At 53.3% G+C, this 24,523-nt stretch overlaps 15 protein-coding genes and 3 non-coding genes across 18 annotated transcripts; 9 read left to right on the forward strand and 9 right to left on the reverse strand.

The window, feature by feature from the left end:
* Positions 1-174: 174 nt before the first annotated feature.
* On the reverse strand, positions 175-1,431 carry SUA5 (threonylcarbamoyladenylate synthase; the record flags this gene model as incomplete). The annotated part of the gene is made up of 1 exon (NM_209913.1): positions 175-1,431. One exon carries the CDS (start codon positions 1,429-1,431, stop codon positions 175-177), a length of 1,257 nt encoding a protein of 418 aa, NP_984560.1.
* A 673-nt stretch (positions 1,432-2,104) lies between these two features.
* AGOS_t0094 lies at positions 2,105-2,175 on the forward strand. Its single transcript has one exon. It is a non-coding gene; the product is annotated as a tRNA-Gly (tRNA).
* A 109-nt stretch (positions 2,176-2,284) lies between these two features.
* YIP5 (Yip5p) lies at positions 2,285-3,034 on the forward strand (the record flags this gene model as incomplete). Its single annotated transcript, NM_209914.1, has 1 exon — positions 2,285-3,034. The coding sequence occupies one exon, from the start codon at positions 2,285-2,287 to the stop codon at positions 3,032-3,034; it is 750 nt and encodes a 249-aa protein (NP_984561.1).
* Positions 3,035-3,184: 150 nt separating this feature from the next.
* Positions 3,185-4,198, reverse strand: SUT1 (Sut1p; the record flags this gene model as incomplete). Its single annotated transcript, NM_209915.2, has 1 exon — positions 3,185-4,198. One exon carries the CDS (start codon positions 4,196-4,198, stop codon positions 3,185-3,187), a length of 1,014 nt encoding a protein of 337 aa, NP_984562.2.
* Positions 4,199-5,370: 1,172 nt separating this feature from the next.
* On the forward strand, positions 5,371-8,058 carry RAD54 (DNA-dependent ATPase RAD54; the record flags this gene model as incomplete). Its single annotated transcript, NM_209916.2, has 1 exon — positions 5,371-8,058. One exon carries the CDS (start codon positions 5,371-5,373, stop codon positions 8,056-8,058), a length of 2,688 nt encoding a protein of 895 aa, NP_984563.2.
* A 251-nt stretch (positions 8,059-8,309) lies between these two features.
* On the forward strand, positions 8,310-9,629 carry YRB30 (Yrb30p; the record flags this gene model as incomplete). Its single annotated transcript, NM_209917.1, has 1 exon — positions 8,310-9,629. One exon carries the CDS (start codon positions 8,310-8,312, stop codon positions 9,627-9,629), a length of 1,320 nt encoding a protein of 439 aa, NP_984564.1.
* Positions 9,630-10,056: 427 nt separating this feature from the next.
* CUP2 (Cup2p) lies at positions 10,057-11,691 on the reverse strand (the record flags this gene model as incomplete). The annotated part of the gene is made up of 1 exon (NM_209918.1): positions 10,057-11,691. One exon carries the CDS (start codon positions 11,689-11,691, stop codon positions 10,057-10,059), a length of 1,635 nt encoding a protein of 544 aa, NP_984565.1.
* A 308-nt stretch (positions 11,692-11,999) lies between these two features.
* AGOS_AEL294C (FTR1 family protein) lies at positions 12,000-13,100 on the reverse strand (the record flags this gene model as incomplete). The annotated part of the gene is made up of 1 exon (NM_209919.1): positions 12,000-13,100. The coding sequence occupies one exon, from the start codon at positions 13,098-13,100 to the stop codon at positions 12,000-12,002; it is 1,101 nt and encodes a 366-aa protein (NP_984566.1).
* Positions 13,101-13,403: 303 nt separating this feature from the next.
* On the reverse strand, positions 13,404-13,474 carry AGOS_t0095. The gene has a single exon. It is a non-coding gene; the product is annotated as a tRNA-Gly (tRNA).
* Positions 13,475-13,554: 80 nt separating this feature from the next.
* Positions 13,555-14,112, reverse strand: FAR7 (Far7p; the record flags this gene model as incomplete). Its single annotated transcript, NM_209920.2, has 1 exon — positions 13,555-14,112. The coding sequence occupies one exon, from the start codon at positions 14,110-14,112 to the stop codon at positions 13,555-13,557; it is 558 nt and encodes a 185-aa protein (NP_984567.2).
* Positions 14,113-14,362: 250 nt separating this feature from the next.
* On the forward strand, positions 14,363-16,252 carry REC8 (Rec8p; the record flags this gene model as incomplete). The annotated part of the gene is made up of 1 exon (NM_209921.2): positions 14,363-16,252. One exon carries the CDS (start codon positions 14,363-14,365, stop codon positions 16,250-16,252), a length of 1,890 nt encoding a protein of 629 aa, NP_984568.2.
* A 233-nt stretch (positions 16,253-16,485) lies between these two features.
* Positions 16,486-18,141, reverse strand: RSC4 (Rsc4p; the record flags this gene model as incomplete). The annotated part of the gene is made up of 1 exon (NM_209922.1): positions 16,486-18,141. One exon carries the CDS (start codon positions 18,139-18,141, stop codon positions 16,486-16,488), a length of 1,656 nt encoding a protein of 551 aa, NP_984569.1.
* A 185-nt stretch (positions 18,142-18,326) lies between these two features.
* MEH1 (Meh1p) lies at positions 18,327-18,746 on the reverse strand (the record flags this gene model as incomplete). The annotated part of the gene is made up of 1 exon (NM_209923.2): positions 18,327-18,746. One exon carries the CDS (start codon positions 18,744-18,746, stop codon positions 18,327-18,329), a length of 420 nt encoding a protein of 139 aa, NP_984570.2.
* A 329-nt stretch (positions 18,747-19,075) lies between these two features.
* MRPL13 (mitochondrial 54S ribosomal protein mL50 MRPL13) lies at positions 19,076-19,819 on the forward strand (the record flags this gene model as incomplete). The annotated part of the gene is made up of 1 exon (NM_209924.1): positions 19,076-19,819. The coding sequence occupies one exon, from the start codon at positions 19,076-19,078 to the stop codon at positions 19,817-19,819; it is 744 nt and encodes a 247-aa protein (NP_984571.1).
* A 227-nt stretch (positions 19,820-20,046) lies between these two features.
* On the forward strand, positions 20,047-20,976 carry AGOS_AEL289WA (AEL289W-Ap; the record flags this gene model as incomplete). Its single annotated transcript, NM_001355326.1, has 1 exon — positions 20,047-20,976. The coding sequence occupies one exon, from the start codon at positions 20,047-20,049 to the stop codon at positions 20,974-20,976; it is 930 nt and encodes a 309-aa protein (NP_001342260.1).
* A 114-nt stretch (positions 20,977-21,090) lies between these two features.
* Positions 21,091-22,182, forward strand: ECM9 (Ecm9p; the record flags this gene model as incomplete). Its single annotated transcript, NM_209925.1, has 1 exon — positions 21,091-22,182. The coding sequence occupies one exon, from the start codon at positions 21,091-21,093 to the stop codon at positions 22,180-22,182; it is 1,092 nt and encodes a 363-aa protein (NP_984572.1).
* Positions 22,183-22,321: 139 nt separating this feature from the next.
* OSH6 (oxysterol-binding protein OSH6) lies at positions 22,322-23,671 on the reverse strand (the record flags this gene model as incomplete). The annotated part of the gene is made up of 1 exon (NM_209926.2): positions 22,322-23,671. One exon carries the CDS (start codon positions 23,669-23,671, stop codon positions 22,322-22,324), a length of 1,350 nt encoding a protein of 449 aa, NP_984573.2.
* Positions 23,672-24,291: 620 nt separating this feature from the next.
* Positions 24,292-24,385, forward strand: AGOS_t0098. Its single transcript has 2 exons — positions 24,292-24,328; positions 24,351-24,385. It is a non-coding gene; the product is annotated as a tRNA-Gln (tRNA).
* Positions 24,386-24,523: the final 138 nt, after the last annotated feature.

Genomic DNA, 24,523 nt, shown 5'->3' on the forward strand with positions numbered 1-24,523 from the left:
TTTCTCTTATTTTTTCATCCAGAGATGATAAAGTCATTTATATACTAAACATATACACAAGCATATAGGGTGTATTTATCAGATAAAGTTATCCAACAAGCGACACAAAACGATCGATCAATATTGCCCACCGGCTGTTTCTATTGACGATGAAATGTGCGACTACCCGGTTCATTAAAATGACACTACGTTCCCCCCAGCGGCTTTTCTTAATCTATTCATCACTGCCAGTCCCTCATTCCTATCGCTAATACCTTCAACAAATATCAAATCCACCTCATCTTCCTCGTCCAGCCTTCGCAGCATGGCAAACAAATTCGATTGAACTTCTTTCCCAGAGGAGCCCAATGAATAAACCACAACATCAACTTCGTCCGTAATGGATTCCAGTAAGTTATTGGGGAACATAATGCTTGTCAGTAGCCCCACTTTTTGGCGCTTATCGGTGCCATGGCTTGTCATGTATTTCATTATTTCGGAGGTCACAATCTTCATCCTTTCGCTCGTTGGAAGATCATCGTTAATTGGGGCAAATGCTACAGTGGAGGCCCTAGGAGAGTAATGTTTGTACTTCATACCGGGAGTTCTAACCTTTTCCCCACTCCCTACAGTCATCCTATTCTCAACTTTACAATGGGACCATTGCTCCCCGCCTAGTTCGATGATTTCTTCATACGTAAATCCTCCAGGACGTAACAACATTGGCGGATTTACCAAGCCATCGATGACAGTAGACTCAACCCCAACACGGCAACTTCCACCATCTAGAATTAGTGGTATCTTTCCCTTTAAGTCATGGTATACATGCTCAGCGGCCGTCGGAGAAGGCCTAGTTGAGACGTTAGCCGACGGCGCAGCAATGGGGGTGTCGCTAAGAGCAATCAGTGCCCTCGCTACTGGATCTGCGGGGATGCGAACAGCAAAGGTTGGCTGGCCTGCTGTCGTGAGTACAGATAGAGCGGTCTCCTCGTTGATAGGGAGAAGGATAGTGAGTGGACCAGGCCACAGTTGACGAACTAGCTCGTGGTACACTACAGGAATATTCCGCAGAACATCGCCCTCTCTATCCTGCTGGTATATGCGACGGTTTAGCTGTGCAATAGATGACACATGGCTGATCAGTGGATTGTCACTGGGTCTGTTCTTTGCCTTGTAGATATTGCGCACCGAAGCATCATTCAGAGACGACCCCCCCAGTCCATATACAGTTTCTGTCGGAAACGCAACCGTCTCGCCATCATCCCGGATAAGTCTGGCAGCCTCGAGTAAGTGTTTCTCCGTCTCTGGGTCCGAAATCCGCGGCAGGGACCCATCAATATGCGCAGTTGCCGAGAAGTGTATCGCACTTGGGTCTACCCTCAGTACCTTAGTGTTATATGACATTGCGCTATGAAAACCTGACCTCCGAAGAAAAGAGAAGGACCTCTGCATAAACTGTCAAAATTCGAGGCCACCAAATACACTTGTGTTCTGCGGCATCAGTTCATTATAGACATACAACGGCGATGCCACGAGCAGTTCGAAGACGCAGCGATTTTTCTCAGTTATGTCACGTGATCGAAAATGTAATTCACGCCTTTGCCGCCCATCAAACGGTATGGTGCTCCGACAACAACGTTCTCCGATAGAGATGGACGGATTGGTCTTGAACGATATCTTGGTTAGCAGCCACCACCTCCTCAAATTCCGCTTCATGGCAGGAATGTACAGTGCGCCTGGCCGAGGTCTCGAATCTGCGACCGGGTATTCGGGCGTAAGTGCGTTAAGGAATACCCGCGAAGGATTTTAGGACTATTCTTTGCCATTATGTTCGAAACACCCGCGTTTCACCTGGTGTGTCGTGCCGTTCACAAGGGGGCCCTACTGCGACTCACATCAGATACCGAAGCCATGACGTTGTAGGTAAAGGCAGCGTATCGGCGCCGTTAAAGGGTTCCAGTACGTAGATAACTCGGCTCCATGAACGACCAAGAGGGCTTGAGGTGATGTCACCATGCTATAAAGATGGGATGACGTATTTCAAAGGGACATGCCACGCATCACTTTCATCATGTGCACACACAGGTACGTCTTATCTCATTTTAATTATGTGAATTAATATATAGCGCAAGTGGTTTAGTGGTAAAATCCATCGTTGCCATCGATGGGCCCCCGGTTCGATTCCGGGCTTGCGCATTTTTTGCATCAATGTGCATATTGCAGTGGTAGAAATGGAACTTCTTAATGTCCCTTTCAGCATGCAGCGAGCACACGGCCACGGTGGAAGCAGCATTAGCAAGATCGAATGAACTCTACCCGTTACGATCCTGTGGATAGCGACGATATTCTATTCTCCGCAGATGATGACGGGTTTGATGCGGCAGAGCACGTTGCAACGGGGACTTCCATGTCGGCTGGAGATCCGCAGTTAGGCGGCGGACTATTCAACACGCTAGCTCCATACTACGCGGTTACGAGCGAGCAGTTGTTTCATAAGACGCGTTCTAGTCTTATGCTTCAGAAGGTTCAGACACTGGAGATGGGCAATGCCGCAACTGAAATATATTCTACGGTATGGATCATTCTCAGCGCTTCGATAGCGCTTTACGTCTCGCGCGGGCTGCGAACCGTGCTATCCGAAATTTTACGTGGCCAAGAAGATGGAGGAAGTCACGGACAGTACCAGATTCTCGTGCACGTACTGTGGCTCTTCGCCACGTATGTCGTGGCGGTGCCGCTAGTCTTCAAACTAGTGGTACAATATGCGTTCAGCGAGGCGTTGCATGGCCTAGAGCTCGTACAATGGTACGGCTTTGGCTGTCTCGTATGGATACCGTTGACACCAATTAGTCTGGTTCTGGGCCTTCTGCCGGAAGGCTGGGCTGGCTTGGCACATCTCATACTGGCTATTGCGGGAGGTGCGTACAGTTTCATGGTCATATACATTCAATTGAAGGATGATCTATCTGAGCTGTCTCGGGGCCGTGCTGTGATGGCCATGATGGCGGTCATGCATCTCGTCTTTGTGCTACTGATTAAGCTTCTGATTCTGTAGCCGATCCCCGTTGTTGTGCACCGTGTGATTCAATATATACATACTGCAAGTCTGTACATGTGCTCTATTATATATGGTGCTCATGTTGCGCTTACATTCTTTCTTTATACAGTTCATGTCCTTCCGTCGTGGCATACCCAGTGATGCCCGTCATACCTGGTAACCACAGTTTCTATAATCATTCAGGCTGAACTGATCAATGGAGCTGCGTTTGCCGAATTTGACGCAGAGGTTTGTATACACATTGATGTCCGCCCTCGTAAAGCCCTTGCTAAACGTGCAGAAGCAATTCTTCCGTTTGGAACACGAAGTGCAAGGCTTGAATGCTATCAACTTATCCACATGCTTCAGCAGCGTCAGTTCCTTTGTGAGCAGCGCCTGCCTCACCTCGTCTGGAATCTGGCTAAGCCACTCGTTTGCCAGCTCAGACACATTTACCGGTGCGTGAAGCATCTCGTTGAACGAGCCTGTGACCGAGGCGTCCTGGAACAGTATCGTGATCGTGGCGTCACACTTAATCTTCTTGGAGCGGCAGATGTCGCAGCTGGGGCCCGTCCGCTGACGCTTGTACTTCGACGCCGTGATAACGGTTGGCTCCTGTAGCAGCGAGTTCGGTGGCGAACCAGTGCGCTGCACGTCCCCCCGTTGGAAGCCCGAAGCAGATTCCGACATCAGCGGCGACATCGACACGCCGCGCGCGGACTCTGGCGAGCGCGGCGTGTTATACGTCGCTTCGTACTGTAGTCTGGGTGCGCCGTTCGGTGTGAGACTGCGTGCCGCGCCAGGCGCAACGGTGCCGCCGTAGAACGGCGTTTGGTACGCAGGCGCCTGCCGCCCCACATAGTACGCGTCCGGCGCAGCACCGTACTGCCCGCTCCCGTCACCCTTGCGCGTCGCCAGAAACGCCAGGCGCTCCAGACTCGACGACGTCGTCGACGTCTCCGAGTATGGGCTCACGGGCTTATGCTCCGCCGCCGCGTCCGCCTCGCCCTCTTCGTAGCCCGCCCCGTAGCCCGCCAGCCCCGCATCGTATGAGGACACCGGCGTCGTCGCGCCGGTTCCGCCCGCCGCTTGCGCCTCCGTGTGGATCACCGGCGGCAGCAGCAGCAGCGGCGGCAGCGTCTTGTCTGCGTGCTGGTTGTCGATTGCTATGCTCGACAGCATCTTGTATCCTCTCTCTCCCGTTCAATCGTGTGGTCGCAGCCCTGGCGTCCACAAGCAAATAAGAACTCACTACTGTATCTCAGACAGCACTTGGCCACTCCCGCGGCCCGGTAGCACCAGCTTTTGTGATTTTTTATGTATTTTTCAGCCTGTGCCCCGTTCGTTCTTGCCTGAGCGTTGTTCGTCTACAGATCCAATTCCGTCTCCGAGCCCGTCCCGTGCGCGCGCGTGTGTGTGTCAGGGTATGTGTCTCTTCGTCGCTAGCTATTTATGGACGCCAGCACGCGCCCGGCTGCAGTATACGTTAGTACCGCCGCTGGCTGGACGACTGGACGCTGGCAGGGGCCTGGGGCCAACTCCATGTCGAGAATTGCCTGCTACAAATTATTGGGCCAGCCCCGCGCCGTTGAACACGGGGGCTCGATGGGCGGCCGTCGAACCCACAGAGGCGGTCCGCCGTTGTTCCTGCACCTGCTGGCGCCATCTCATTACCGCCGGCACAGCCGTCGGCCAGATGGACTAAAAAGAAACGTCCGTCACATGAGCTCGCAGCGCGCGTTTCAGCTCGTACGGTACCTCCCTTCTACGGATTCGACTACCAAAAAGAACCGCCGCGGGGAGGCGGGGAGGGGAGGCCAGGAATGTGTTTCTTTTGAGATTTTCGGAATCGGCGCAGCGGAGAGGCGGCACGGGAAAATTCCGAACGCGCACGATGCAGCGCCGAGAAGGCACCGGACCGGCATGTGGCCGGAGAACAAGGCGCGGGCGCAGCACGGAGAACCAGAATCACCCAGTCGCAGTAAGGGAGGCGAAGCGGCCATGACGTGAGTGCCGGTACCCCAACGGCGCGACGCGGTGGACATCAGCGGTTGTGGTGCTGCAGACGCAAGGAGGCCGCTCGCGGCGGGCCGCGCAGGGCAAGGAGGGCCGCCTTCTAGTCCGACCGGATGTGTCGCGTCACGCGCGTAAAAGAAACGCGAACGGCGCAGCAGCTCCGTGCATGCCGGAGCTGCATTGCGCGCGTGTCTCTGGCGGATCGGCTTTAGTGCGGGAGGCCATATAGGAAGTCCGCGTGGTAGGGCTGGTCAGCCGGGTAACAGGAGAGATCTGCCACAAAACGCGCGCCGCCAGGGGCGCGAAGAACAACAACAACAGCAGCACAGGGGCAGCGAATGGCGAAGCGGAAGTTGCCGGACAGGCCTCCGAACGGCAGCGGGGCCGGCGAGCGGCCGAGCGTGCGGCCGCGGCGGCTGGACAGCGGGCGGGCGTACAGTACGCTGACGCAGCCTTTTCGCGTCCCGCTGAACAGCGAGCGGACGCGGCATGGCGAACGATACGGGGTGCGGGCGACGCGGCGGGCGGTGACGACCTACGCTGAGGAGGGCGGGGCGCGCAGCGAGGAGAACGACGTAGGCGGGAAGCGGATCGACGCGCTGTCGGCGCAGCGGCTGTCGAAGGACGCGCAGCGGCTAGCGGGGATCGAGCGGACGCTGCGGCGATCATTCAGCGTGCCGATCAAGGGCTACGTGCCGCGTCACAACATCCCTCTGGCACTAGGCATGAAGATGCGTGTGGTGGCGCCGCCGCGACCGCTGCACGATCCGACGGAAGAGTTTGCCATAGTGCTGTACGATCCAACCGTGGATGGAGAGATACCGGATGAGACGCCGCGCGAGGAGCCCGCCCAGAAGGAAAATGACGGCGGGAATGAAGAGCAGGCGCGGCCGACACGCCGCACAGCCACCCACCCCGAGAAACTGTCGAACGGTCTGAGGAATAAGACGCTGCGCGAGCTTCTGGGGACAGTCACCGAAACGCCTAAGTTTCCGAGTGTTCCAGTGGTGATAGACCCGCGTCTGGCGCGGATTTTACGCCCTCATCAAGTGGAAGGGGTAAGATTCCTGTACCGCTGTGTGACTGGTCTGGCGATGAAGGATTTTTTGGATACACAGGCTGTCTTGGCAGCCGGCGAGGTGCAAGACGATGGCACTGGTAAGGATCCGGGTAGTAAAGATAGTGAGCCAATAGTTGTGGAGGTGCTTGAGGAGACGCCGACGCCGACTCCTACGCCGACGCCGACGCCCTCGCCTGAGATCTTGGATGCCAATGCAGCTATGACTCGAGAATCAAATAGGGGGGCTTATGGGTGTATTATGGCTGATGAAATGGGTCTAGGTAAAACGCTGCAATGTATAGCGTTAATGTGGACGCTACTACGGCAGGGCTCCCAAGGTCGTCCTACAATTGAAAAGTGCATCATTGTCTGCCCTTCGTCCCTGGTTAATAACTGGGCTAATGAGATTGTGAAGTGGTTGGGACCCGATGCCCTTTCGCCACTGGCTATCGATGGACGTAAAAGTTCCCTTTCGAACGGCTCGGTTGCACAGTCCGTCAGGCAGTGGGCGATTGCCCAGGGCCGTAATGTAGTCAAGCCTGTATTGATTATTTCCTATGAGACTCTGCGGCGAAATGTAGAAAATTTAAAAGGCTGCAAGGTTGGACTCATGCTGGCCGATGAGGGTCATAGGTTGAAAAATGGTGACTCTCTGACATTCACGTCACTGGACTCAATCAACTGTCCCCGTAGAGTGATCTTATCTGGAACACCCATTCAGAACGATTTATCTGAATATTTCGCCTTACTAAATTTTAGTAACCCTGGGCTTCTCGGTACGCGGGCACAATTTAGGAAAAATTTCGAAATACCCATTCTACGGGGTCGGGATGCTGATGCTACTGACAAGGAGATCGCTGCTGGTGAGGTGAAGTTACATGAGTTATCCCAGATTGTGTCGAAATTCATTATCCGGAGAACCAATGATATCCTATCGAAGTACTTACCTTGTAAGTACGAACATATTCTATTCGTCAATCTCTCTCCGATGCAAAAGGCAATTTACGAACACTTCGTGAGGTCACGAGAGGTTGCCAAGTTAATGAAAGGTACAGGGTCGCAGCCACTGAAGGCGATAGGTTTGCTGAAAAAGTTATGTAACCACCCTGACCTGCTAGATCTCCCGGATGAGATCGCCGGTTCTACAAATTTAATTCCAGATGACTACCAGAGTGCTATGACACACAACTCGCGCGGAGGACGTTCCCATGTTGAAGTCCAAACGACACATTCATCGAAGTTCGCAATTCTAGAACGTTTTCTGTTTAAGATCAAGCATGAGTCGAATGATAAGATTGTCCTGATTTCTAACTACACGCAGACCTTGGATTTAATCGAAAAAATGTGTCGCTACAACCACTACGGTGTTCTTCGACTTGACGGTACCATGACAATTAACAAACGTCAAAAGCTTGTTGACAAATTCAACGATCCCTCAGGGGAGGAGTTTATCTTTTTGTTAAGCTCCAAGGCCGGTGGCTGTGGTATCAACCTTATTGGTGCCAATCGGTTGATACTTATGGACCCAGACTGGAATCCTGCTGCTGACCAACAGGCGCTAGCGCGTGTCTGGAGAGATGGCCAAAAAAAGGACTGTTTTATTTATAGATTTATTACAACCGGCTCGATAGAAGAGAAGATATATCAGAGACAATCGATGAAAATGAGTCTGAGTTCCTGTGTCGTTGATGAAAAAGAGGATGTTGAGCGACTTTTCAGTTCGGACAACTTGAGGCAATTATTTCAGTTTGATTCGAACACCATATGCGATACCCACGCCACATACCACTGTAAAAGATGCAGGGATGGGAAACAAATGATAAAGGCACCCGCCATGTTATACGGGGATGCCACTACATGGAACCATCTGAACCATGATGCTCTTTTGAAGACCAATGACCACTTATTGAGAAATGAGCACCAGTTTAATGATATAAGTTATGTGTTTCAGTATATATCTCACTGATAGTAAAGTTATATACGCGATAAAAGAAGGGAAATAATTTAGGACTAAGATGGCGGTCGTGGGGGGAGGTGGAAAAAAGAAATTGAAGTCATTGTTCTTTTCAAGCACTTCGAGCTCATTCTCGAATGGATGTACCAGGTACAGTTTGATGTGGCCCCTGACAGTCTCAGAGAAATATGTTAGTTTCAATTTCATAGAAACCCAGGTTCTTGCCACACATAGGTCAGCATTCGTGAGTCCACTAAAGAGCTATGGATGAGCTGTTATCTAGGGCTGGAAGCCAAGCGGTATCCTTTGCCATTAAGTCTAGCGTTTCACTAGCGTCAACTTACGCCATCAAACAATTTACGAAGTTTCTTACGGGAGTACCCCAGCAGGATGCTTCTAGACTACAAAAGCTGCGTAGACAGCTGGAAACTCGTATTGATATCATCAATAATGCAATTGTGCTCATTAAACTGTGCGTGGTGAGAGGCAATACAAATCTCAAATCTACATTGTCCTTAATACTGGATTTAAAAGACGAATTAGCAGAATTCAATGGGGACATGGAAATGTTGAGTTCGGCCTCGGTCGCAGGTAAACTCCCCGCATCTAAAAATGGGAAAGCTGGCGTGGATGCAGTGAGTTTAATGGAGGCGAAGATGAGTGAACTAATACATCGAATCGAATTGGTCATACCGCTTATTAATCTCTCCATGACAACCTCTGGGGTCAGTTCATCAATGAAGCTACCTAGCAATGTTTCTCCTAGCCTCTTGCTTCAAGCGTCCAATTATGTGGTCAAATCTAATGAACAAGCATTAGCAGACAATTATGAGAAGGATGTGCAGGTAGGGCCTCTCTTCTCCGTCACCGTTTATGATATTTTTGATAAATCATCAAAAATCATCTGGAAGGAGACTATGGCTCGTTGCGATCTGCGAATTGTTCGGATTTCTTCAAATATCCCGGACCGGGGTGTGGAGTACAACTATCACCTGGAATTGAAGGAGAACTTTGATGATGATCGGTATCATGATATCAAAGAAGACAAACCAAGGAAACTACACTGGAACGTAGAGCAAATAACGCGGCTCTTTTTCACCATGTCCGGTAAGTTACTTAACTTGGAAGAACGCGATTCACCAGTGCTGGTATTGAAGTTAGTTAAAAGTTTGGGAGGCGAATCAGGCGAATCAAACGAGAGCCTACATTGGCTTGCAGTGGGTGAATATGAGCCTGCATCGGATCTTCGAGACAGTGATGACGACATACCTAGTCCGGCTAACGCCGATGCAGAGGCCCCCGGGCAAGATTCTGATAACGAGGATTCCTACGACAGCGCACAGGAAGACGGTACTGAACTAGAAATCAGTTCGTCTTTGTCTCTCTTGGAGTACATCATTAAGCTAACCTCACTACAAAATCATGACCAGGCTTCTATATTAGACGTAAAAGACGAAAGGCTATCATTATATTTAAATGACGAAAATCCAAACTCCGTCAAGAGACAGCCGGTTGTCGAAGACGTAACAGCCAAGTTCAGTAAAATTTCCATGAAAGACGAGCTTCCTGTAAACAAAGCATGATGAATGTCAGGATCGCCACCGCATTAATACTCTCATTGATTTTCTAGGCATAGTCATTGAAAGCAGAATTTGCTATGAACGCCAAGAAACTCTACCATTGCAAGCGCGAAAGTCTGGTTTAATGGTGGCCGACAACGGCTTTCTTTCATCTTAATAATGCCTATGATAGCACATTTTTTAATCTATAAATGGAAATTTGGAGTTCTAGAACGCCAAGTAGGCATGAAATGTGTCTCATAGCCCCAGCCGTTGGGGCTAATTACTCAACCCCATGTGCTGGATTTATGCTGGGTTATCAGCAAGCAGCCGTGGCGTTTACGCGCAGTATATCATTAATCATATAGGGTATCATTATTATTTTCTAAAAATCGATCATTATTACAAAACGTTTCAGACCCCGCGGGACGAACCCTCGCCATGGTAGAAGCTACAAATTAGTGATCAAACTATCCAGGTCCGCATACTCAGTGTCCGCTAGACTCAATACTTCAGGGCCATTCTGTGCAGAATTTGCCTGGCTGTCGTCGCGGGCATCTTCCGAGACAGATGGCACATCGCCCTCGAGGGTAGCTCTTGCTTCAGAGGTTAAGGTCTCGCCATTCCAGAGAACTGAGTTGCCTGAGAATATAGAATCAAGCTCAAGGCAGTTGCTGGATTCAGATAGCAGCTGGTTAAACTCCGCAGTGAACGTGGAGTCTGGGGCAGGGTTTCGCGGTAAAGAGGGCTGGCGATCATTAGCCACAACACTGTGATTGGAATAAGCAAACGCATCCTGCCTAGTACTCTGACCAACAGAAGACAAGTCCTGGAAACTGTGCGCTGCCAAGACGGCTACAGGACCCAACGGGGAGTCCTTCGGCTGGCTGGGATTACTTGTAGGAAACTTTTCGTAGCGATGGTTTCTGTGAATGCTGACAGATCGCTGGCGAACGGGTTGTACCATAGCCGGAGCAACCTGACACTGCGCGGGTGCTGTAGCGTCCCCTGCTTGGCCAGTGGGAGGATGCAAAATGGATGCCGGGTGGCGGTACGCCGGGTGGCGGTACGCCGGGTCCGGCGAATCGAGAAATTGGCTTGTCGGCGGCTGGTCACCTCCAGTCAGATGCGTCGCAGTAGCACTGCTCTGCGGCGATGGCGCAAGCGGCATGCTCCCCAGGTGAGAAAAGGAATGATGTAACATGTCCTGGTAGTGCGTGCTGTAGTACGCAGACCCTCCTGCCGTCAAATACGACGACAACGAGTCTGAGCTGTTCAGTGTGTGCAAAAGCGACGCCGACGACGCCGAAGCCGCCGGGCTAGCGAGCTCTGTCGACGACGCAGAGCGCATGGACTGCGCGTACGTCCCGTCCACCGCTCGCGCCAGTCGCCGCTGCTTCAGCTCGCTGTAGTTCGGCCGAGCCTTGGAGGTGTCGGCGAAGAAGCTCAAACGCTCTTCGCGGCCCGCTCCATCCTGCAGGCAGATCCGGTCGTTTAGGTTCAACAGCGGGTTTGCGGACTGCACGCTATTGTCCAGCTCAGCAGGCACGTACTCGTGCAGCGGGATCGACACCTCGCCAACGTGGGTCCGTGTTAGCGGCGTGATCGGCTTCATCGCATGCAGCGGCTCGAGCCCCAGCGGAGTCGCGCTCTCCAGCGACAGCTCCGGCGGCAGCGACGACGCCGCTGACGCGGCGTCCCAGGGCTCGTGTGGGCTTCCCATCACGTGACCGTCCACCGACGACTGCTCCGACGCAGACCCTGCCTCGCCGTCGTCCCGCCGCCGCCGCGTCTTGTGGCACACGCACGCCTCGCGGTCCGCACAGCGGCACCGCCGGCCGCGCACCCGCGCCTCCTCCTTCGCCGCCCGCAGCTGCCGCCGCTTCTCCTCCCGCCCGCATGTGCACACCCCTGACGGGTGCGCGTTGCGGTTCTTCTTGAGCTCCTTGCAGTGCGCGCATGTTGTCGACGGCCGCCCCTTGGGCTTGATCATCATCAGCGGCTGGTCCGTGTGGTTGCATGTCGTGACGCGGTGCCCGCGGATGCACCGCTCGCATGCGTACTTGACGCCGTTCAGCAGCACCATTGTTCTCCTTCGCCCACTTGCACAAAAACGCCGCTGCGCGATCTTCGACTTGACCGCTCTCGCTCTACTACGCCGCCAGGGAGACGCTGTCCACGTCTACGCATCAGGCGCCGGCGCGCAGCGGACCGGGCCTCTGTCCTCAGGCTTATATAGTGCGACCTTTTCTTTTTTTGGCTTTTCCGCTGCCGGGTGCGCTAGCCATCGGTCTGGTGATGATGAGTTGGGGCAGGCCAAAACGGCCGGACGCGGAGTTCAGCGGAGAAGATTAGTGTAGTGTGTTATTATGTAAGGACGAGTCCGTATGTATATCAGTTGGCAACGCGGCCGTCGGGCTCGAAACCGAGCCTTCCGGCACGCTCGAAGAGTTCGTCCTGCTCGGCAGCCGAGAGCTCCTTGCGACGACGACGCAGCGGGTTGAGGTCGCGCAGGCGGTGGCGAGTGAAGGGGAGGTGGCCGCGGCGCTCATCGTAGATCATGAGTGACACGATGGCGATGATGACGAGCCAGTAGAGGTTGTAGGCGAGGATACTAGCGAGGTATCCGGTGTTCTGCCAGCCCAGAAGGGCGTTGAAGATGTCCCAGCCCTTGTCGAGACTGGGGTTGCAGCAGTTGATGTGGTAGACGGTCTGGAGGATGTTGTAGGAGCCGTTGCCGCTGCCACTTTCGGAGGCGTCGCCGCCGGTGGCCATATTGAAGCGGTAGGTCTCGGCGTACCAGGCGCCGCGGGAGCAGAGGCCGGCGGCAATGAGGTACAGCAGGCAGGTGGAGAAGATGAGGAAGATCTGCATGGATGAGCGCGAGGCGCCGTAGTAAAGGAGGGTGCCGACGGCGGCGCCGGCGATGAGGCCGACGATGACGGGGAGCGGGTAGGAGGATGCGGCGGCGCCCTGGGAGGTTGCGCCTACGCCGGCAACGAAGACGATAGCCTCGAGGCCCTCACGAAGGACGGTGATGCAGGGCAGCAGGAACATGGCGTAGCGCTTCATGAGGGCTCCAAAGCGGAAGCGGTCGCGCTTGCGCTCCGGGACCTCGAGCAGCGCCTGGGCGAGCTTAACGCGCCACTTGGTCTGCAACTTGCTGATACGGAGCATGGGCAGGCCCATCACGCTGATCATGATTGTCGCGATGAAACAGAAGATGGCCTCCCACAAGTCCTCGGACTTGCCGTAGATGTCGCTGTTGTACCGGTAGTAGACGCCGATCATGGCGCCGCCGATGATCAGGCACACGAGGAACCCGAGCGCAACACCGAGCCACACCTGCCACCAGAGCTTCTTGCGCAGGGCCGGGCTGTTGGTGCCGAGCGACTGGTTTACGAACGACAGCAACACCGACACGATGACAGCGGCCTCCAGACACTCGCGGAACACAACGAAGAATACAGCAACGTTGAATACCTTCTCTGACATACTGCGCGATTCAGATTGCTCAATGCGGAGTTACGAGTGAATTATGCGCACTATCTGCACTAGAAGGGTTTATATATCTCTTCGCTGAGCAGAGCTGCGACGAGCGCATACCAGAATGGGTGCCGGAGCACGCCGACGGGGTGCAGTCGCAATTAACTGGTGCGAGCGCCCTACGCCGTTCTGCGTCTCGTTATTCACCCAGTCTAGCTATATGGGCGTCACGCTAATTACAGGGTGCACTTGGCCTCCGGTCGCGCGACTGATCTCGCTTATGTCATCAAGAGAGTAGCTTGAAGCAAAAAGTGCGCAAGCCCGGAATCGAACCGGGGGCCCATCGATGGCAACGATGGATTTTACCACTAAACCACTTGCGCGTCTTATATTACCGGGCATGCCAGCCACCTTTCTATCGTTGTGGCGCGCCCGCGTGCCATCCGCTACCTAGCTATTTACGTTATGGCAACCGCAGCAGTGCCTGGTACACACGGGAGATGTCGATGAGCGCCTGCAGGCTTGTCGCATTCTCCAGATACGCGCGAAACTCGCTGTCCTCCGCCGCACACAGGCGCTCGTTGAACGCGCGCCGGCAGCGCGCCACCAGCGCCGCGTGGTGCTGGAACACGTCCTCCCGCAGCAGCCGCACCACCAGCGCAAGTGAGTTCTCGTGGTGCGCCAGTAGTCCTAGCGTCGCGTCGTTGTTGCACTGCTTCTCCGCCAGCAGCGCCCGCAGCCGCGAGTTCTGCGCCCGCAGGCTCTCCACACCGTCCCCGCCCCCCGTCCCTGCCCCGCGCCGCTTCAAAAACTCCTCCACCACCCGCGCATCCTTGCGGAAGTCGCTGGTCCCGAGCCCGCGTTGCGCTTTTGACGCGAGCACGTCTACTTCCCTCAACAGCCGTTGTCGCTGCTCCTTGTTTTTGTTCAACTGCCGGGCAAGCTTCTCCACCAGCTCATAGAGATTTTGCAGATTCTCGGTCTGAGGGTTCATAAAGATAACGTGTGGCTCTTGTTCCATCCTAACGGCCTCCTGGTGTCCCGATCTGCACCCAACGCGTCCCGCTGGCTATATTACTCCTTCCTGCTGATGCTTAACACGTCGCGGATGGCGTTCTTCGGGCCGTTGACGCGTTTCGTCCGCGACGATGTGGTATTTTGCTGGCCGGAAATAAATTGGCTACGAATCGGCGGCTATTTATATAAACAAGCCCCCGCGGAACGCACGGGACGTTAGCAGAAGGCAGTAGAAGTAAGTCATCAAGGGTATCATGGCGAACTATCCATCTATCCTGTTACAATACGAAGACACAGAGGGCACCGGGCACTCGGGTGTGTCCATCGCCTGGCTATTGTCGAACTTTGGAACCGGGTCTGTGACGCTGGCATCTTCGGGCGGAACTGGCGGAAGCATGAAGTGCAAACGGCGCGACATTCTGAACGTGTCGATCCCGGAGACGTGCAAGGTTATTTCAGAGAACGGGGCAGAGCTGCCGCTGCGGTTCAGCTCGAACTTGCTGTACGGGGTGACGGTGTGCTACTCGAAAAAGACTGACTTTATTTTGTCGGACGTGGTGCAGATGAAGGGCCAGCTGCAGCGCAAGCTGTTCGGGTTGGAGAGCGCGCTGCGGCAGGGGCGCATTCCGGAGGGCGCGAAGGACACTGTGTCAGCGCAGGAGTTTCTTGCGGACGACCCGCTGTTTGACGTGGCGCAGTGGGGCAATGTGAGGCTGGAGCTGGACGGGCCGGACGGCACGCGCTCGCTGGAAATCAGGCAGCAGGATTTCCTGCAGGAGCTGAACAACCAGGACGGTTCCTTCGTGGAGGCACAGGCGGGCCGGCGCGGCAGGCTGGGCTCGGTAGATGAGGAGCTCGCGTCGATTGACATGGATTTGAACTTCGAGATCGACGACCTGGTGAGCGAAGACGGCAGGCGGCGGGATGAGCTTGCGTCGGAGCGCAGCGAGGACGAGGCGCGCTTCGAATTGAACTTTAACGACCCCTTCGAGGAGTCGCAGAACCAGCTGCCCGATGTGATCGAGGGTTCCTTGCTCCAGGAGGACGAAGACATGGCTCCAGATGCGAAGCACCCCCGTGAGGAGGACCAGGCGGCAGATGCCGAACAGAGCCCCGAGCCGGAAACCAAGAAACGCAAGATAGCGGGCGGCGCGGTGGGGCTAGGCAGGCTGGTGTGCGACGAGAAGATCAGTCTGGCAACCGAGACGTTGAGAGATAACCACAACAAGTATGCTGAAAACATGGAGATGGGCAGGAAGAGTGGCGGAGTCTCTGTGAAGGGTAGCGCGCCTGGCTGGCACCAGTTGCTCGCCGTGCAGGAGCAACCTGTCTTTTTGCAGAAGGCGTTCTGCGACCTGTTGGGGTCCAGGAACGAGGACGAAAGAATGGCACATATGGAAAGAGGTAGGGCGCTCGCACGCTCCTCTGTTCCATCATCGCGGTCTAGCAGTGTGATGAGTACGGAACAGGGTAGGCGGATGGGGCCCGGCTTCGATACCATGAGGAGAGGGTCAAGCCAAAGCGACACACAGTCTAATCTCCTACCTGTTTTTCTGGAAGACGACCAAATGCAACATGATACACAACTTGACGCAGACGATGAAGCTCTGCGTGGAACAGATTTCATGAATGCCGACTTATTGCCTTCCAGTATAGGGCGGACGACGAGCAGGTATGGAACCGCTGATTCGGGAGAACACATGGATATTCTTCGTAACACCATGCAAATCCAAGCAAGAAATATAGCGTCCAAGCGCACAGACACAGCATCCTCTCAGCAAAGTAATGTTAAGCACTCGTCGATCGATTCCGAAATGAAGGTAGCACACTCAGCAGGACTAGACGATCAAACGAGAAAGTTTTATGAATACATTAAAGAGAGAGCGGACTTTGTGGGAAAGACAACCAGATCGCATGAACCTTATCACAAGAAGCTATTATTCGAGGACCTAATACCGAGCAAAGTGTCCCAGGAGGACCCCGAAAACCCACATGACTATAAAGCAGTTAGCAAGCGCATCGCTGCTACTGCCTTTCTATCTCTACTTAACTTGGCCTCGAAGGAACTGGTCAGATTGGAAACGTTTGACTTGGAAGACAAATGCGAGGTAATGAAAGGCGACGACCTTATTATCTATTGCTGAGCACGCTTGCAGCGTGGTATGTCCATGGTACATAATAGCAGTAGCTCTTTACATTTAGAAAGAACTTACCATTTTACTTCAGAATATATTTTTGGTACAGGATTAGGGATTATTACATAGATGAATCTGTAAAATTACATTTGGATACAAAATCAAAATCAAAAAAAAAACGTATATCGACTTCAAATTCTGTATACGCCACGCTATAAGATTACAAACATTCAACAATCACTTCAAGGCAGCACGTTTATCCAAAACTTAACAGCTTCCACCTTGCTCTTCTTTAGATCTTGCATCGAAAATTCTAAACAGTTAAGCCCTTCAGCTAGTCTCACGTCGTACCGCGGTCTCCGCTCGTTGTCTTCCATGCTCATTGTGGGAGTTGGGTTTACCTTTTCCTTATTCACCATGAACAAAGCCTGAATTTGTTCTGATATCCTAGAATTGAGACGAACCTTAAACGTGATAGCGGTTTGAATTGGCGGCAGGGTGATTACGAACTTATTGTTGTTCTCCTTCAGCACCTTACCGTCAAAGTAGAAGTCAACCCAGCTCTGGTCAATGGCGGGCAGCGTGCCTTGCAATGGCCGCGTTGACTGCTCGTAGATGGCCGTCGATGAACACAGTTGGATATTATCAATCATCTTAAAGGGCTCAGCAGCATCCACCTTGATCGCAGAGTTCTCATTTGGACACTGGGCAGCAGCTATTTTTATGACATTGAACTTCAGCACGCCTGGCTGTTCCTGTTCTTCCGCTTTTGCATTCTTGCCCTTCTCCTCGGTTTTACTTGGACCCAAAAGATAGTCGCTGGGCAGCAGGCTGCGGTTATAACCATTACCAAGGCCCTCGTAATGGTTAAAGTCATAATCGTCATTGTTATCATCATCGCTACCGTTGTCATCTTCTTGTCCTGTATTTGCTAGGTATTGCTCGTACTCGACCTTATCGTACTCCAGTTTAATTTCCCCACGCTCACTGCTGTCCTTTAGCTCCGGGAAGAAGCTGTCCGACATTAACTTGTGAAACACCCGCAGGAGCCGCTGCGAATCCTGGTAAATGAGTGTTTCTGGGTCGTTAAACACCTGGGCATTCTGGAACAGCAGCTGCACGTCCACGTAGAAGTCGTATATCTTCGTGTAGTACCCCAGCTGCAAGTTATTCTTGATCATCTCCAGCGAAATCGGCTTGTGGATCACCTCATAGTAGTCCGGAAAGTCCTCTTGGCTGACCAGCTCCAGAAATGGGTGGCAGAGCTTCAGTTCGCCGTCGAGACCTTCTGTCGGGTTACCCATTGCCTGCGCAATGAACAGCTCGGTCGACTCGAGTAACTGCTCCAGCACCTTGAGCAAGCGTTCCTTGATCAGATCGTTGATCAGATAGTTCTTCGTGATGTTCTTTGCCTTCAGAACCTCGTTCTTGATGTAGTTCACCGCCTGCATCGAGTTCTTCACGATCAGCGAGTCCGTTTCGTTGTACGCGTAGCAGTTCTTGCGGATCAGCTCCACGTCCAGCAAGAACTGCTTCTCCCCGTCTTTGTACTCATAGTCACGGTTCTTAATCTCGTTGATCGAGATCGGCTGCTCGATCTTGTAGAAGTACCCCGGGTGGAACTTTCGGCTGGGCAGTTTGATGAAGTCCTTGAAGATCGGCTTGTACGCCTCCACCAGGTCGTCCAGCGTGTATGTTATGTACAGGTTCAGCTTGGGGATCGACCAGTCCTCATCCCGGAACAGCTCCTCTTCGGGGTCCAGCGGCGCGCGGTTGTCCACCTTGGGAAGTGGCTCCTGCGCCCTCGGCTGCTTGCCCGCCACATATCTTCGCTGCACTGCCACCTGCTCCGCCGCGCTATCTGCGGCCTCTGAAATCTTCCTTTTTCTTGGTGGCATCTGGTACTCTGCCGCTTCACTGCGACCTCTTCATAGCTATGGTCTGTGCGATGCTTCCAGGTGGTGCATATGTTTATCGGTCGCCGTGCGCGAGCGCCGCCGGCGAGACACAATCTACGTACAGAGTGAGCTTCAACGGTCGCAGACTGCAAGCCTATGTATTAAACTTATAGAATTATGTAGTGTTATAGTGTCACAACTAGCGGTTCATGGTCCTTGGTGTCTACCTCGGTCCCTGCCGCGTGGAATACACCCTTGTGTAGTTGGGCCAGCTGAGCCTTCACTTCTGGCGGAATGCGAGCTGCGTCCAGCGCGACAAAGACACTTGCAGGCATGCTGTCGGCGTCCTGCTCGTCCATGTCGTGGCTCTGGATGACAATTCCACTGTTGCTCATCATGCTGATGTCGATGAGCTTGTCGTTGGTGTTGTTGACGATGACGGTGAGCTCCTGCTCGCGCTCCAGCAGTTTCTGCTGGAGCTCGAGCTCCAGCGCCTGGCGATCCTCGTCGAGGTTGCCCTGCGAGCCGTAGGCGACCTGATTGTCTAGAAGCGGGTCGTGCTCGCCGTCCTGCGCCTCGGAGCAGCAACTGAATACAATACCCATGGCCACGGCTGCGCGCTGTGTCAGGAAGGTGTCTGTGGTCGCGGGCCCGCTTATGCACCTCCCCTCGCAAAGAGTGCGGGTAACGGCCAGTTGAAATTACGTAATTACACATCACGTGAATAAAACTGCCGACGAGAGATCAGTGCTGAGGGCAGCCAGGGCCCCTGTAAGCGCGCCGGCACGCTTACAGGGGCCACTGGCGGCTGGCTGTGGATGCTTTCAGTGCCGGCTTCTTCAGCGGGCCCGATAGTCGAGTGGAAAAATTTTATACGCGGGCCCGCTGCAGCTCGCACACGCAGCAGGACCAACACTTACAACGCCGTTCCGTCATGCTATGCGCCCGGGCCCCCGCTGTGGCGCGTTTCAGAGCACTTCACACTGGCCCTGTCACAAAGGACCTTTTTTCGTGGCTCAAGCGCGGCAAGAGCAAGGAGGAGGCGGTTGAGAAGCCCGCCGACACGAAGGAGCTGATCGGCAAGATCGAGAGCGGGTCCAGCGGTACCCAGAGTGTTGCGCGCAAGGTGCTGAAGCTGAAGCTGGAGCCGAGTGACTTTGTGGGCATGGACGAAGCGCAGCTGGCGCGCCAGCTGCACCGCGAAAGACTGGAGAAGGTGCAGTTCCGCCGCTGGCTGAGCCAGGAGAAGCTGTCCAAGCCCGAGGAGCTTCGCACGCTTGTCGCCGCCGCCTATGAGACCACGTTCGGTGCACCCGGGGACGCCGCAGCCCTCGAACAGCGATTTCCGGACTTGCGGTCGATGTTCATCTTTGCCAAGCATATGCAGGCCAGCACCGGGTACATCATGCCTGACGCCCAGCTGACACGCTTGCATACGCCTGCAGCTGTTGCCCAGTGGTACGAGAGAAACGTCCTGACGGGCAAGTTACAGAAGTTCCGCGAGGAGTTGCCGAACGCCATCGACTTATCGGACGCAGATTTACCGGTGAACGTGGTCGTGCGCGAGCATGTTCTGCCAAAGGTTCAGCGCAAGACTCTGAACGCTGTGCTTCGCGAGGTATCTGCGCTGGAGACTTCGAAAGCGAAAGCCGCGCTTGAACGTGCCAAGGCGACCTGAGCTGGGTCCACTGCGCTCACATAACACTGTATATAGTAGAAAACTGTCCCCCGCAGTTAGCGAATGGTGGGGATGCATTTGTACACTCATGTCCCTTTCATAGAGCCTGAATCAGCGAAGCGTGTGTGTCACGTGGTATCATACGGGGTTCTTGCATACTTCGGCGGCAAGTGCGCCCAAGCACTCTAGCCAGACATACATACCAAACCAAAAACATAGCAAAGCCAATGTACGTGCTCGTGCTGCTATTCTTCCTTGCAGCTGGCCGTCAGGCGTTCGGGCAGCTGGTGGATGTACTGGATGACTGTCCGTTGGTGTACAGCAAGCTACTAAAGCTGCAGCCGAACATCGGCGGCTGCGCAAGAGGGCTAGAGGAGTGCCTTTTTGGTAGGATAATGGGGAATACCAGGTTATGTGCTACTTGCTTGGGCATTCTAGATGGCGGAGAAAGAGAGGCCCGCTGCGAATGCTTCCAATGCCTTCTAGACAACTTCGTATATGGCTGCACACGACAGCCATGCGTGCGGGAGGCCGTGAGGGGGGCCCAAAGACCAGATGCCCCAACTAGTCACCTGCGGCCCCAGAGATTGCTGCCACGCGCGCTGCTGGCAGACGAGACGCTGCACCGGCAGCTATATTCAGACAAGTATCGAAGCGTTGTGAGTGTATTGGTTGATGCCATAAACTCAAATCGGGGCCGAGGCAATGTTCGATGCGGCGGCAGCACAGACGGTACGGCAGGTTACGCCATGGGGAACTGGTCGGACGCTGGTGATGACCGTTCTTCGAATCATTCGACATTAGACAGGGCAGCGACGGCTGCGGAGGCCATGAACACAACCTACGTCTCGCGTTCTCCTTCATCCAAGGGTGGCCATGCTTTTGTTGTATCTGTGGCGGCAGCGACTTTGGCTGTGTTCAGCATCTTCGGGTTCTCCGGCGCCAATAGCTTCCTTCGCAGGACAACGCAGCCACACGAAGCACCGGCATCCGCAAGCTCGGGAGCTCTGACGCTATTTGGCGATGTCGATCTCGACTACCTAGGCGATAGCGATATTGAGGGTGAGCAGCTCGAAGCCCTGAGTGTGCCAATCCCACTGTCCGGCCAGTCTTCCCTGGATATGTTTGACGCGCTCAACGAGGCGCGGATCTTCTAATTCGGTTTGCTACTGGCCTGCTGCCGTTATATAGAATAGGCAGCCCTAGAAAAAGGTGGTGGCATTTGCACATCGTCGTCGCCTCCCCACTGTGATAGCTTCTGATAGCCTACCATGACCCTGGACCTTACAAAGCAACTATATGAGACAATAACTACTGGCGAGCACCCCAATGTGCAGCTGCGGCTGCAACCGCCACAGCCTGGTTACGAAGGCATCGTCGCCATCCCAAACGATGGTTCCACCGAAGTTGTATGTTTTCAGGAGGCATTCTGCGAGATCTTCCTAGAATGCCACAAGATCATAGCTAACTGCCTAGGAGACCGTGGGGGCCCGCTACCTCGCGAGACATTCATGGCGACTGTGGGTCTCCTATTTACGTCCTATGAAAACCGCTCCGCATTAAACTTGCACGAGCGCCTCTTCCTGGAGAAGATGGATTCGAGTGGTGGCACGGAGACCCTAGACCGTGAGATAAGATACGTGGAGGCATTGCTGACCTCCAATATCGGTAAACTGAACAAGTCGTCATCCCTTTGGCTATGGTACCGCAAACTGGTATTATTACAGCGTGAAAAGTGCAGCAGTGTGGGCACGCGGGTTATCGAGGTTTGCAAACGATCAGCTGAATTGCATTTTGCTAATTACTACTGCTGGAACACATTACGGTGGTATTATGATGTTCTCGAGTGGAGCCATGAGGATGTAGCGCCGGTCCGTGAGATGGTGCGCAAGTTTGCATTCTCTCACTTGCGCGATGTTTCTGCGTGGGATGCGCTCTCTTACCTATATAGCGATGGAGGAGCGTACACCAGCAGCGACTATACGCGAATTGCCCAGAGTTTTGGCCTAGATGCTCAATTGAAAACTCCGCTCGAGACTGCTGTGCAGATTCGGTGCGAGAAGGCTACAGAAGTGGCGCGCGAGTTGATTAGATTCATCGATACCTGCGAGGTGTGCGAGTGGAACGCCTATCGTTGTCTCTACCTTTTGCTACAGTACAGCAATTGCAACATAGCGGAACTAGTTACCCAATGGCAACAAGAGCTTGACAGTTTTGAACGTAATGTGATACTTGTCCGCGGTTATCCTAAACTTCCCCAGCTAGCACCGGGCGACGACATCCTGGAACAAAAGAGACAGAAACAAATGATGAATAAAAAGAGACTGTTACACATGGTTCACAAAGCTCAGGATGGGGAATAGAAGTTCCGGGTACCTTGATTTCAAAAGATATGTAGTTTACATACAATGAAGGATCTGAGCAAATACTGAAGGATATACTCCTGCCCAGTCAACTTTCAAGAACTGTGGCATGCAATACACCCTACAGGATTCCGGTACATCAGAGGCTCTCTCGCTTTTGCAACTCATGCTTCTCATAAGCAGGTATGCTAAATTTTTCTGTGAACGCCTGACCAGGTAATATCGGCGCAATTTCGAGGATAGACTTGATCTGCTGCTCTGGATCATCACCTTCAGGGATATTTTTGTAGATGTAGAACTCTAAGTCTGAACCAGGCTTTACAGGGCGGAATAGTTTTGGATGAAATTCTACCCCCTCCTCAGCTCTCCTCTTAGCTAAAGTCCTCTGGTAATCTTCAATTTTAAATTTCTCGTCGGTCGCAACCTTGTGGTCACGGATAGCCAGGGCGTCTGTTACCGGCTTCCACAGTCTTCTGGATTCGTACTCGCCCTGCTCTTCTATAGGGCGCACCTTTGGCTTCAGCGGCACACTACTATGAACATCAAAGAAAACTTCAACAGGTGCGCCTTTGACTCGCAAATCCCGAATGTGCATCACATCGTTCCATTTTCCTGTAATTTCATAGTAGCTTTTATCGTTGTAATCCTTGACCACACCCTCTATGGCATCGTACGTCCCGGATATGAAGCCCTTCGTTTTGAACTCTATGTCTACGTGGAAGCGAGGACCCTTAATTAACATGTGGTCACCCAGCTCTAACCGCATCTTCCCAAACAAAATTCCTCGAGCATACATGTTCGGCTGTGTGAGTGTGTACTTTTCGGGCTTCCCAGTCCGGGGATCAATAATATCCAAAAATTGGAGTACAGATAGACCCTCCATCACTGCCGCCGTGGAGTTTCCTAGGAATTTGGATCTTGGGATTGTAGCGCCATCCACTCGAATATTAGATTCCGGGATCATATAAAAATAGAGACTCTTCGGAGGGTGATGGCTTGTCTGCTCCGCTATATAGAAAGCCTGTTGTTTGTTCGGTAGGTCCCAATAGGCTGTAAAGTACTCGCCCAATACTGGGTTCAGCGGCTTCTTGACTGCCTTCGGAGCAATATGCCATGCCGACAGGTACCACTTGACTACTTTCACAAACCGCAGTAACTCGTCCTTCTCTGCGTGAGCATCTAACAGGATGTTTGGGTATTGCAGCTGGTTTGTAATTCGCTCCAGCATAGACTTCTTCTCGAGGATAAATGTGGGCAACGTGATCCGCGTTAGGTCAGACCCCGGTTTCAGCTGCGAGATGATACTCATAAGAATATTCTGCCCAGACTCGTCGTTCTCATCTATATCATCCGTGTCTAGCACCTGTCCGCCCTGCGATGATGCGGGCGCCTGCGCGTTGGCCGCACTAGAAACCCCGCGTTCTACCTCCGGCCCAGCCGTCAGCCCAGCATAGCCCCCCAAGTTCTTGAGCGCCTTCGAGATAACCATGTATCTAGCTCGAGTATTAGCCTGTTCCAGAAGAGGCGATGATCTCTCGTCTGTCTTCGCCCGGGATTGGTACTTCCTTGACGTTTGGACGTTGGTACTTTTGTCGAAGATGCTGCGCTGTTACCACCGTTAAAACGAAGGTGCACCGGCGGCGTAAAAGTCAGTTCTTTTTAAGTGAAAAGGAACGCAAAAGCCTCTGTCGTGCTAGTATCCACAGTGCGTTCGCAGGCATGTTATGGCTACTACTAAGAGTTACTTGCCAAATATAAAGTTGCCTCCGCGTGTGGCTCGGCTACCCGGGTCGCTGGAATCGTTCCAAACAGCCCAAATGGAGCCAACCCAGCTGGGCTAGCCAAAAAGTTTCCAACGATGCGCCGTGCGCTAACGCTCTCACGTGACGTCATATGGGGCAACATTTTGCATGGGGTATACGGAGCATGCATATGCATCATGCCTGCTGACTTGATCCATTCCACCGGATTGCAGCAGCTAGTGCATTTGGCCATACGCCCGATTGCCCTTTCTTATAATGAATCCCGGCTTGTAGAGCATCATCCGGCACTTCACGTGGTATTGAATAGCTCCTCATAACCGCACCGGAAGATTTCAGGAATATATCTGGTTGTGTAGTGTAGAGGTTATCACTGTGGATTCTGATATGGCTGTTGCAGCTTGAACATTCCACTAACCTCGGTTCGAATCCGAGCACGACCAATTTTTTACTGAACTCCGTAATTTTTTCCCCTTAGATGATTGTCGTGCCGAAAATCTTCAGTTTTAAATGTGTACCAACGCATTGGCTGACGCCTAACTGGATGTGGCGAATGAGACTACAGAATACTGGTCCGTTGA

This window comes from Eremothecium gossypii, chromosome V, assembly GCF_000091025.4.
Source record: "Eremothecium gossypii ATCC 10895 chromosome V, complete sequence".
Classification (NCBI taxonomy): Eukaryota; Fungi; Ascomycota; class Saccharomycetes; order Saccharomycetales; family Saccharomycetaceae; genus Eremothecium; species Eremothecium gossypii.